This window comes from Schistocerca piceifrons, chromosome 6 (assembly GCF_021461385.2).
Source record: "Schistocerca piceifrons isolate TAMUIC-IGC-003096 chromosome 6, iqSchPice1.1, whole genome shotgun sequence".
In the NCBI taxonomy this organism is placed as follows: domain Eukaryota; kingdom Metazoa; phylum Arthropoda; class Insecta; order Orthoptera; family Acrididae; genus Schistocerca; species Schistocerca piceifrons.
Window position 1 is genome coordinate 399888750 of NC_060143.1, and position 12959 is coordinate 399901708.

Sequence of the window (12959 nt, forward strand, 5' to 3'; positions counted from 1 at the left end):
TCTGGCTTTGTGCGGCTTGGTCCACGTGTTCGAACAACGAAGGAACCTTCAGCTCACATTCTCCAGTTCCTCCATCATCAGTAGGCTTCGAATTGAGCTACATTCGAGTGCATATAATTTCTTATATGTGTTTATGTGTTTCTCTTGATTTTTCGTGACTTCCATACTTTTGTGTGGTCTTGCTTTGGGCGCTTGCGCCAGCGGACGTGGCTACAGTGTGCTTGTGATTATTTCAACATCGTAGTTTTACATTAGCAGTTTCTTGTTTCTTTCCTTCCTTTATTACTTCGGAAACGTGAAATTTTTTTGTTTATTCTGCAAGATAACGTGTTCGATCACGTGGTTCAAATGGTTCAAATGGCTCTGAGCACTATGGGACTTAACTTCTGAGATCGCTAGTACTTAGAACTTCTTAAACCTAACTAACCTAAGGACGTCACACACATCCATGCCCGAGGCAGGATTTGAACCTGCGACCGCAGCGGTCGCGCGGTTCCAGACTGTAGCGCCTAGAACCGCTCAGCCACATCGGCCGGCGGTCAGGTGGTCCTTTACTGATTCGTGTTAGGTATATCCGTACATCTGTGCATTATTAACTCTGTATATTCGATCTGAATAACATTTCGTCTCGTTATTTCTACTCAGTTCTAAGGTATGAATTTTCGGTGTTCATTATTGATGTGTTAGGCCGGTGGAGCATACCTTTACCGGCTATATGTGTTCGTGTGCATGTTGTAATTCTTCTAGTTTCTTTTTCTTCTCCTGCATAGTGTTAGTGTGTGTGTCGAGGACGTTTGAGCCTCCCGCAGCATAAAATTATTCCTATTTTACGCGAATCCAATGATTTGCAAGCCCACGAGGCACATTCCAGGAAGAGTCAGACATTGTCTTACTTCCTCCCACATACATCTCGCGAAATGACCATGACAAGAATATTCGGAAAATTAGAGCTAGTACAGAGGCACATAGACATCATTCTTCCCACGCGCCATTCGCGCGTGCAACAGCGGAGGGGCGACCAGTTAGTGGTACCAGACGCATCCTCCACACCGTTATGTAGCTTGCAGAGTATGATGTACATGTAGATGCATTTGGTTAATTTTTGCACTCACTTGGTTATCTAAAGCAGGCAACAGCAACTATGTTCTTATGTATATGTGTAAGCTTTTTCTCATGTTTGCATAGAATTAATGTTCAGTCCAGTTTGAACTAAATTTCACTGTTACTGCTAGAGATTTATCTCACAAATTTCAATCTCTGTTTCAGTGGATACATCCTACGGCGTTTTCCCTTGTGCAAATGTAAACAGACGCGTTCACTTATTTTCTTATTAAGTAAAGATTTATTTTATAAAGCGCTAAACCTAGGAATAGCTGACTGATTAATGATGTTCAACCTCCGAGTCGTCTATTTTCTGCCGGCCATACCCAAAAGGGTCAACGGCCTTGCCGCAGTGGTAACACCGGTTCTCGTTAGATCACCTAAGTTAAGCGCTGTCGGACTGGGCTAGCAGTACGATGGGTGACCATCCGGTCTGCAGAGCGCTGGTGGCAAGCAGGATGCACTTAGCCATTGTGAGGCAAACTAAGGAGCTACTTGATAGAGAAGTAGCGGCTCCAGTCTCGCAAATTGACATACGAACGGGTGAGCGGTGTGCTCGCCACATTCCCCTCCATATCCGCATCCAGTGACGTCTGTGGCCTGAGGATGACACAGCGGCTGGTCGGTACCGTTGGGCGTTCATGGCCTGTTCGGGCGGAGTTCTAGTTCTACGACCAACAGAGTTGGGACCAGACAGCGAGGTCATCGGTCTCATCGGATTAGGGAAGGACAGGGAAGGCAGTCAGCCGTGCGCTTACAAAGGAACCATCCCGGCATTTGGCTGGAGCGATTTAGGGAAATCACGGAATACCTAAATCAGGATAGCCGGACGCGGGATTGAGCCTACGCCCAACAGAGATACTATTCTCAATGTGCAGTATCATTCGATGAGAGAGGCTTGTACTCTGCTTGTTAAATCCAAATTATTTATTGTCGAGTAAGAAAATTATGTAGTGCTGGAGATTCAGTTGATCCTAAGACTTATCGAGCAATTGCACCACTGACTCATTTAATCTAACACTTTAAAAAAAAAATGGAACTGATCACTCAGTTGTTATCGAAGTTAAAACGATGTACCAACGAATATTTTAATAGCGACTTTGAATTCCATCTTGTATCAGAATTAAGTCTAGTGAATATATTCTTAGGTGAACAAGTAACCGGCTATACAAAATATGTATGTAATCTGTAAATATCGTATAGAGCCACACATGTCGTTCATTTCTTGTATGTCTGAGATAGGCTTTGCTGTGTCTCAGGATTTGCTATATTCATTGTATATTATTTACAAAATATCTACTAAGGTTCTAGGAATACACTATCTGTGCACATGTTTCGTATGAGGGGCAGTCGAATGAAAATCGAACACTGCCACAACAGAACCATGGGATGATTCCATTCAAAAGTAATCACCATAAACACTAACTCATTTAACCCAGTCGTAGACGACATGATAAATTACTGTTTCGTAGAAGTGTTCGGCTGCTGACGGATCCACAATTGCACCCACTATTCTAATCTCACCTAACGTCACACAGAAACCGACGTCCACGTTTTGTACGAAGGATGCTACAGTGTCTCCCAACCAAATCCCTGAAGTGTAGGTTTCGTCCAATTGGCAGTGTGGAGGGCGGACATTGTCAGGCAACAGGATGATTCTGCGCGACACAGTTCCTGGGCATTTTGACTTAATGGCAGTCTGCAATTTCTGCAGAGTATCTCGATAGCACAGCGCACTAACTGTGGTTCCACGCTTGCTGAACTCGACGAGCAGCGCGCCATTGCAGTCGGAGAAGGTCATAATGACCCCCGATATGTGTGAACAGCTTTGGATTTCTGTTGCTGGGGAGATGTGAGATGTTTCCGCTGTTGGCGTCGCCGTTTGCCTTCGGGCTCGAAATGCTGTTACCATGTAACCTTCTTCGCCTGCAGGGGCCCTCTGCCTGTTGAGTTCTTCGAACGTGGAACCGTAATCAGTGCGGCGTACTACAAAGACACTTTGCAAAAACTGAGAGGCGCCAGGAAGTCGAAACGCCCAGGAATGCTGTCGAACGAAATCACTTTGCTGCACGATAACGGGTTGGGTTGTTTTGGGGAAGGAGACCAGACAGCGGGGTCATCGGTCTCATCGGATTAGGAAAGGAAGTCGGCCGTGCCCTTTCGAAGGAACCATCCCGGCATTTGCCTGGAGTGACTCAGGGAAATCACGGAATACCTAAATCAGGATGGCCGGACACGGGATTGAACCGTCGTCCTCCCGAATGCGAGTCCAGTGTACTAGCCACTGTGCCACCTCACTTAGTGCACGAAAACGCCGTCCCCCCAACGGCCAATTGGACGCTTCAACGGTTTGGTTAAGAAACAATGAACATCCTCTGCACAGCCCTGATCGCTCACCGTGTGATTTTCAGATTTTTGGCGACCTGAAGAAAGACAGGCGTGGACGTCGATTTCAGGGTGAGTGCTGTTGTGTATCCATCAGCGGTCAACGGTGTCCTACGAAAAAGGAATTGATCGTCTCGCCTCACAGTGGGATAAATGTGTTAGCGTGTGTGGTGATTACTTTTGAATGACAACATTTCATGTTCCCGTTGTAGTCGGTATTCGGTCACTGTCCCTAATGGAAGATTTGTCTTGTGATTCTGTTGTTAAGAAATTGTGGAGTCTCATAAGAAACATGTAGGCCTCCACAACCCACAGTCACTTCCACTCTTCCCCCTGTGCTGCTGCTAATCCTGCCGTGGCACTATTTTAGACAGAACAAATTCCAATAAATAATTCGAGATTACCACCAAAAGCATGAAAGTATAATTTAAGTTTACGAAGGGTTAGGAGAGACGTTTATTCCCGTTTAGCTAGGTTCTCCGGACTATTCAGCTGTGCGAACAACGATCATAATATATCTTTAAACCGCCAAAAGGTGAATGAGCTGAGCGTCCACTGGGTGGGTGGGTACTTACGTTGGGTTTCCGCTTGCAGCAGGAGAAAGGCACGCCGCACGCCTCCCTGCTGCCGACCTCGCGCGAGGAGCAGTTGAAGTAGTTGTTGCGGTCCCAGTCCTTGGGGCCCTCGATGCCGCAGCACTGCAGCTGCAACACACACGGCCCACACACTCAGGGCAGCACGGACGCTGGACAACAACCGCTGGAACGCCTCAGATTAGCAGCCCGGCAACGGAAGACATTCAGCGTCCACTTGAATTAATGTATCATTGCATGTGCATCAATTACCATCCTTTTGCTCGCTTTCGGAAAACAAAAAATGCGTGAGCGGTCATTTCCCAAATGCTGTTGAATCCTTTCCTGTCCACGATTTCGAAATGCCAACATTTGAGCAGGAGAAACATTTCCAAGATTGGTTCTACAGCATACAAAAGTGTATCAGTTTTAAAGACGATAATTCTGGGAAGTAATAAAACGAACAGTACTAAAAAAGTTATAACTTTTTTGTAAAAACTTAAAATCAATGTGGTTACTCACTATCAACGTTTTCTGCTCTTTTAATGGCGTTGCATTTTCCGGCCATGGGAACCTTTGTATACAACGTCTTCCCGAAGCATTGTCCCTTCCTACTTATCTTTTCTTATTTTCTTTGCTCTTTTCCCACATCTACACGTGGTCCGTCTGTTAATCTGGATTTTGCATGTTAGTAGTATAGGGTGGCCAGATTCCCTTTCTGTCGCCATCTCTGCCTATGTGCGAGCGCACGTTGAAAATTATTGCCTCTGAATTTCTATATGAAAACTTCTAAAGCTTTTTAAACAAAACAAATGTCGTTAACATTCTGTACCTTTAATCTTCATATCTACACATTTTTAGCCCACTGTTACCAGAGATCTTCGAATTTTAGCGTGTAACATACCATTCTGCAACGTAACTAAAATGTAAAATCACAAGCCTTCAGTCGTCTAAATTTGCAGTTGCAATGATGACCTGTCCGCAGCTCGTGGTCGTGCGGTAGCGTTCTCCCTTCCCGCGCCCGGGTTCCCGGGTTCGATTCCCGGCGGGGTCAGGGATTTTCTCTGCCTCGTGATGACTGGGTGTTGTGTGATGTCCTTAAGTTAGTTAGGTTTAAGTAGTTCTAAGTTCTAGGGGACTGATGACCATAGATGTTAAGTCCCATAGTGCTCAGCGCCATTTTAACCATTTTGCAATGATGACCGAAGCAATCGCTGTCTTAAAAGAAGTCTGTGGATCCCGTGACTGTATGCTGACCCCTATTTCGATTGTACAACAGGTGGGATTCCTCCTACAAGTCGGTCAGATGGCCTGAAGATGGCGTAGTGTAACGCTAAAAGCCAAAATAAAACTGGAAATTTAAACGACTGAAGGTGTTGCGATCTGCATTTTATATTGAACAACCGGGGTCCCACAACCATCCTGTTTAAACTTATAGTTATGTCGGTGCGTGAGAAACAGCTTGCAGTAATCAAGTTTAGAATTCGCAAAGTTTCTCCACGCGTTGAGCACCGTCTCCTCCTGCATGACAATGTCACATCACACACGACTGCTGTGACATCTACAGCAGTCCTTCGTCTTAGATTCACTGCCATCGCTCATCTTTCATACAGTCCCAACATTTCCCCGTCCAATTTTCATCTGTTCCCAGAACTTAAAGAACACCTTGGAGGCATTCACTTTGGTGGTGATAAAGCGGTGCACAGAGGTGTGAGCTTTTCGCTCCGTCAGCGAAATCAAACATTCTACAGAGACGAAACCAACAACCTGGACTCTCGTTGGGAGAAATGTGTCCGCCACCAGTGTGATTACGTTGAGAAATAAATGTGTTGACTTGAACAATAAAAATGTAGAATGTTAATAACGGTTTTTTTTATTTAAAAAGCTTTATTACTTTTCACATAAAAATTTCGGAGGCATTACCTTCTAACACGCCCTTCTATGTCATCGTAAGAAACACCAAATAAGCATACCCCTGGAGGCACATAAGCATTTTCCTTCTACCGCTAAAAAAAGACTTTCCCCTCTAGGGCACCCGCAAGGCATTAGATGTAGTTTAGCTTGTAGCGAATGCATTAGATGTAGTTTAGCTTGTAGCGAAATTCGAGTAGATAGTTCCTGTGAGTCATAGTGCGATCCACGAACGATGGCAGTTCTCGCATGTCGAGGCACGGACGGGAATTGCATTGGTGACGATTCCAAGCGACAGTTGCGGTACAGGCATACAGGTGCTTTCTGCATGAAGAGAGCGTATATCCTATAAATTATGTCTCTCCATTACTTGTGCAGAATTTATCACTTACCACCATAATCAGCGATAACAACTCGCAACAAATGGAATCGAAATTCACTAAACAGCTCGCTACGATCACGTTTAACGGTCGCATTAGCTACGGCATTCACAGCAGGGCGCTCAGAACATACTGAACGCTCATTAGCTGTCGGAGCATCCGCGACGTAGGTGCGCAGAACAAGCCTAAACTCGACCTCCATCGTTCGCGACTCCACCTATAGTATGGGTAAAGGATAGGTTAGGATGACAACCATAATAAATGAATTATTGACCGCTTTTAACGATCCCCTTCCCTCCCCCATTCCCCCAGGTCTAGATGATACACTTGCTGAACAGAGATCAGAGAAAATTTGGGTCTGATTTTAATTACCCCACTCATGCAATTACACTTCGTAGTGATTTCAGTCTACCGTCAACATGAGATTTTCAGTCTCCAGTGGAGTGTGCGCTGATACGAAACTTTCGGGCAGATTAAAACTGTGTGCTGGACCGAGAATCCAATTCGAGACCTTTGCCCTTCGCGGGCAAGTGCTCTTCATACTGAGCTACCCAAACACTATTCACTACCCGTACTAAGAGCTTTACTGGCGGAAGTAAATCATTTTTCCCTTTGTAGATGGGCGCCAACAATATATTTTCACCTTCGAAGGAGAAAGTTGGTGACTGAAATTTCATGACGAAATCCTGCCGCAACGAAGAACGCCTGTTTTAATGATTGCCACCTTAATTCGCGTATCACATCCGTGGTACTCTCTCCTCTATTTCGCGATAATACAAAACGAATTGCTCTTTTTGAACTTTTTCGGTGTCCTCCGTCAATACTATCTGATGCAAATCCCACACCGCACTCTAATACTCCAGAAGAGGACAGATAAGTTTAGTCTAGACAGTGTCTTTAGTAGACCTGTTGCATTTTCCAAGTGTTCTGTCAACAAATCTCAGTCTTTGGTTCGCTTTCCCCACATCGTTATCTATGAGCTCATTAGAATTTAATTCGAATTTCAGTTATTTGTAATTGTAATATCTAAGTGTTCAGTAGAATCCACAGTCTTTACCTCTATGTAATTTATCGATGACGATGAAGTCCCAAACTCCTTCACAGAGCGTAGGGAAACGATGCGGGAGACCCGCACCGCCGTACTAGGCAAGGTCCTAGTGGAGGTGGTTTGCCATTGCCTTCCTCCGTTCGTAATGGGGATGAATGATGATAATGAAAACTACACAACAACACCCAGTCATCTCGAGGCAAGGAAGAATACATTATGCTCACCTACTGAAAATACTGTAATCTAATCAGTTACTTTATATATTAAATTTTTGAAAAAAATATATTTGTTTCTAATTATTTTTTCTACCATGTTACGTAAATGTTCAAAATTTTTCAGATAAACGTATCCAAAACATATAAGTCTCAGGAGTAGATGTCACGAAGTATTCATTTCTTACATCTTTTATGTGGCGGGCATAAAGTAGTCAGTACTGTTACTGAAAGTGCGTTGATACTGCTGGGAGAGTGCTAAAAGACATTTTCAAGTTCTGAGCCTTACTTACACATCACTACGTCTTTAAAAAGTATGTTGTAGATGTAAGCCAAGAACAAAAGATGAAATTTTTTTTTTACTTTTTAGGCCGTGAATAAAGTACCTTCCCCCGGTAGTACGCGAACTGGAAAGTACGTTGGTACTGCTGAGGTTAATTTATTCCCGTTGTCCAGTATAGTCTCAGCGCACACTAACTTACAGGAACTTTCCACTTCAAGGCAAACTACTTCGGACAGCAATAAAAACTCCACCACCAACTGTATGCTTCCTGGTTAGGTCCTTTGTAAAAATTTCGGCTGAGCTTATTTCCGGCTCAGCCAGCTTTCCGTAGCTATAACGATTTGAACTTCACTCCTTTCTATTGGCGATTGGAGCTCTGGTTCTTTCCTAACGCATCTGAGACAATTTACAACTAAAACACTGACTGTTGCTAGGTCCACCCTCGTCCAGTGTTTGCCCAGCATCCTTTTAGACTGACGCAGTTTCTGTCATTTCCTGAGACGCTCTGACCTCCATTCTCCTTTCAAGTAGGTCTACGTTCTATGCATAATTATGAGCCACATGCATTTGTGTATCGTTTAAAAATACATTAACACACGAATCGCAGCGCGTCAGTAAGCTGAGGCTTGAAATTCTTAGTGCCGTACTGAGTCTGGTAACGCAATGAACACGTCATGTAATTAACCATTTTTGTTTCTAGTGCGCAATAACAAGTCTCATACTCACTATTGTGCAATATCATAACAGAAAATAATGAAAGTGCTCACTGGAGTGTTCCAAATGGATGCTTCAAAGCACGGCGCTATACAATGACTTCGTGGAATTCTTTAGTGTGGAGTACTAACTACGCACAGAAAATGTGTAAGCGCTCCGCCAATAGGAGACACAAAATTTTCTGTTTATGTTAAATGTGTTTCAGTAAATTACAAGCAACATATAGCCAAAAAAAAAAAACAGCAGATCACTACTGTGTCTGCCTAGCGGCTTGCAGCGCGGTGATTAATGGGCGTCCGTAGTTTGTCTACTCACCCAGTCCTCCTGTATCCAGTCTATCAGGTTTTGTTGGTCCGGGTCCTCCCGATAGTGGATTATGAAAGCCTGGAAACCCTCCGTGGCTTGGTTTTTTATCTGCAAAAACGAACGCAAACAATGAGAAAGACAGAAATAAGGCTCTATGAAACAAAGGCTTAGTTTAAAAGTGACACTGCAGCCCTGAAATTGGAAGAATGATATGTTGAATAACTATGGTAAACAGTTTGATTTTCTTGCAGGTTAATCCGTGTAAACTCTAACAAAACCTTCACAGATTTTCTGTAGTAATAATGTCATCGCCCGACAATGTTTCAACAAGCCTCATACCCGTTTCTTCCTTCGCTTTGCTGTTAACAATGTACTGGTAGCAGCTTACGCAGATAACATTTTAACGACGAATGGAGGATCTGAATAGAGTTGGGGATAGACTAGAGAAAGTACTGTAATAAGACTAAAATAACGTATAAGCATCATAACAACAGTTATGTTATGTGGGCTGCATAGCTACAGGCGAAAATTCTCACCAGGCCCTCGTACGTGGCGGTAGATACTGTTTTCTGGGCATCTTTATATGCTCACTGTGCGCTCAGAACTGAAAAGAAAGATGTCACGCGATCGACAGGCGTATTACAGACACTGAACAACAAATCTGAGCAAGGCTTCATCGGATTTCGCAGTTTTTTTTTCCATTTCGCTATCGATCGCAACTTACTTTTCAAAAAGCCCTCGTAAATAAGTCATTGGGACATCTGCTTCCTCATGGAATCAAACCCAATACAAATTAAATCACATCTAATAAAATTCTTTTTCAGCGTTCTTAAAGAAATAAAAATCATAATAAGTAGGGAGTTCAGAAGGCATGAGACAATAAGCTCAGGTTTAAAAAATCTTTTCAGTTAACGACAAGTCAGAAGAGAATAAAATGAAATGGAAGGATCATGTTGATGCAGTGACAGAAAACAGATTGCCAAATCAGATAGTGAATTATGAGCCCACTAGAAAAACACAGATAGGTACACGTCCTAAGAGATGGATGGATGGATAGATGCTAGAGACCGGAACAGGAGATTACACCCGGAAGGAGATGATGATGATGAAGTCATTATCGGATGATTACCTCATCACTTATGCCACGAATTAAGTTGAAACAGGTAAGACAGACTGCGAGCGGGTCGCTAACAGTTCAGTGTTTTGGGCGGCCAAGTCTTTCCAGAAATATGTTTTCTGCTTACCAGATGCTGTACGAAGTAACAAATTAAGCCTCTCTTGTGCTCCAATTTCAGAAATATACCTAATAACAAACGAGCAGCAAAGTAGTCTTTCTACGGAAAAAAGAAATTACGCCGCATTAATTTTGCGGAGCAGCCACTTTCGGAAAGGAGCTTTGCGCTGCGCTGCGCGGCGCGCTACTTACCCAGTCTTTAAAAATGAAGCCTAAGACGCCCGCTGTCATCTCGAGGAGCAGCAGGATGGCGAGGAAGATGGCATACTGAAACACAAAGCGGGCCGGCGCTCAGCAGTTCAGTAAATGAGTAAAAGGCTGAAGGCAGTCTGCCACACAAAAAGTATATTAACAAAACTCACTAATGTGCATAAACAGTTTCGTGAACAAAACCATCAGGATCAGCTTAATATCTATCTATAATATCGTTACAGCTGTTGCCTTCATCTGATCAAAACTTAGAAACCTGTTAGGCACAAAGAGGCTGTGGAGGCTGTGTGCATCCCCTTCCAGTCCCCCAACAAGGAAAAGCCTCCGGCAGTACAGGATATTCAGCATGGGTCCCCCATACAGCAGTCAGACCTAGAAGGTTTTGTTCACAAAATACTCACAATCATCGCGGACTCATACATGAAATGTATTTCCTATATTAAAAATACAAACAGTTCTTCATGTATTCCGCAAACACTGTTATTAGTTAATTCAGAAAGTGTACATACGTACACATATACAGTGTGGTGTATCAGTTCCGTCCATACAGTATCCAGCTGTTAACAGGTCGTGGCAGGGTGAAAATTCTCCAATTAGGAAGAAGGACGGTTCGGGATGGAATTGCGTAAATAAAAAAAAAGGTGGCTCCACAGTATTCGGTGCTGGCCGGACGCTGTTTTGTCCTCTACCGAGGCGCACGAGAAATACGGGCCCCGCAACGAACTGGTGACGTCACACTTGTTGCCTTGCTCGACATAGAGGGTGACCCTTAAGTCCATGGAATACTCCATAGAATAACGTAGGTATGGAGGTAAAAACTGGCACACATGCTTGAAATCATATGGGATTTTATTGAAATAGAAAAAGATCCGCAAAATGACCAACAGATGGCGCTTCATATGGGTCAAAAACAGCAATTCGCACAACAATTGAGTTTTAGCACAGTATGCTCTTTATAACAAATGCTCAATATTTTCGCCAACACTCATCAACAATACCTGTAGTAGGGATCAATGTTGTGAACAGCACTGTGCAGCGTATCAGTAGGTATGGTGAGAAATTTGCGTCGCATGTTGTCTTTTACCATCCGTAATGAGGTCGCATCGTGGTAGACTTGTGATTTCACATTAACCCCACAGCCAATAAGTACACGGATTGAAGTCTGGGGACATTGGACAACGAGCATGACTGACGTGGCGGCTCAGCAGGCGATCCTCAGTAAACGATGTGCGCAATAGGTATTTCACGCGTGTAGCAATATGTGATGGAGCGCCATCCTGCATAAGTCGTACCCTCCAGCAGGTGTTTATCAGCCATGCTAGGGATGATCTGACTCCCTCTCTCACTACAGCTCATTTCATACAAGATTCTCATGCGGCGTCACTAACATGTTGCTGTACAGCGCCATTTGTTGGCCAGTTTTGTTCTCGTTCTTGGTTTAAATAAAATACCATATCATTTCAGGATAGAATTAGGGAGGAGCTTGTGGCACAACTTGACTAGAACAAGGGATCGGTTGGTAGGACATGTTCTGAGGCATCAAGGGATCACAAATTTAGTATTGGAGGGCAGCGTGGAGGGTAAAAATCGTAGAGGGAGACCAAGAGATGAATACACTAAGCAGGTTCAGAAGGATGTAGGCTGCAGTAGGTACTGGGAGATGAAGAAGCTTGCACAGGATAGAGTAGCATGAAGAGCTGCATCAAACCAGTCTCAGGACTGAAGACCACTTCCACCATAACAACAACAAGATTTCAGGCATTTTTGTCAGTTTCTACCTCAATATGTACATTATTCCGCGAATTATTACATTTTCAGATGTTAACGTACATTTGAATTGGCCAGTATATCGCAAACGCTCGGCTACGTCCGGGAACAGGCAGGAAATCAGTATATGAATGAAAAGGTACCTGCTCAAGTCGTTAACTGTGTCACGTGTTATTGACAACCTGACTGTAGTAAACTAGTGACAAATAGTAAGTCCCTTCCGCCGGAGACGAACACTGCACCTCATTAGACCCGTAATGTCACGTGCTGTGACGTACGTCACAGGCCCTCTCGTTGGCCCCGACCTTCCACCAAATGACGTCATTTTCATACAGCATGGTGGAGACGCGGCCAGCAAACTGCTCTCCCGATAATTTTCAGTTTTCCCGACGTTGTAACAACTACTTCTCATTCAAATAGCTCCTCAATTAGCATCATGAAGCTGAGTCCACCCCCATTCACTCCTCCTAACAAGGAAAACTCCCTACCAGTACCGATAATTAAATATGGATCCTTCTATGGCAGCTAGACACGTTCAGGTGGATGAAGGGAACAGGGCAATGTGATTTAAGGGCCATATGTAGTGTCAGGCATGGCTTGATCTAGTGATGAAATGTGCTTTTGTTATTGAACTATTAAGAAATGACAACTGTACAATAACGCTGACACACACGTCAAGAATCATTTCAGGCTTCCGCTTTGGGTCACACAAACAGTTCCCAAGTAGACATACATCCGCCAAACGTGGATATAAGCAGACTCACAGCTCCGCTCACCAGTTAGTTACTTAGACCGTACCTCAGGCTAGTATCTCAGGACAGTGTTTCAGAACTCAT

At 43.8% G+C, this 12959-nt stretch overlaps 1 protein-coding gene across 1 annotated transcript in view; it reads right to left on the minus strand.

Moving 5' to 3' along the window:
- The window catches only part of LOC124803345 (tetraspanin-5), a 310102-nt gene that overhangs the window by 50497 nt on the left and 246646 nt on the right, over window positions 1-12959 (minus strand). Inside the window, exons 5-7 of the mRNA XM_047264531.1 lie at window positions 10339-10413; window positions 8922-9020; window positions 4062-4190 (exon numbers count right to left, since the gene is read on the minus strand). Of these exons, the coding sequence (XP_047120487.1) occupies window positions 4062-4190; window positions 8922-9020; window positions 10339-10413 (303 nt within the window). The remainder of the gene's footprint in view (window positions 1-4061; window positions 4191-8921; window positions 9021-10338; window positions 10414-12959) is intronic.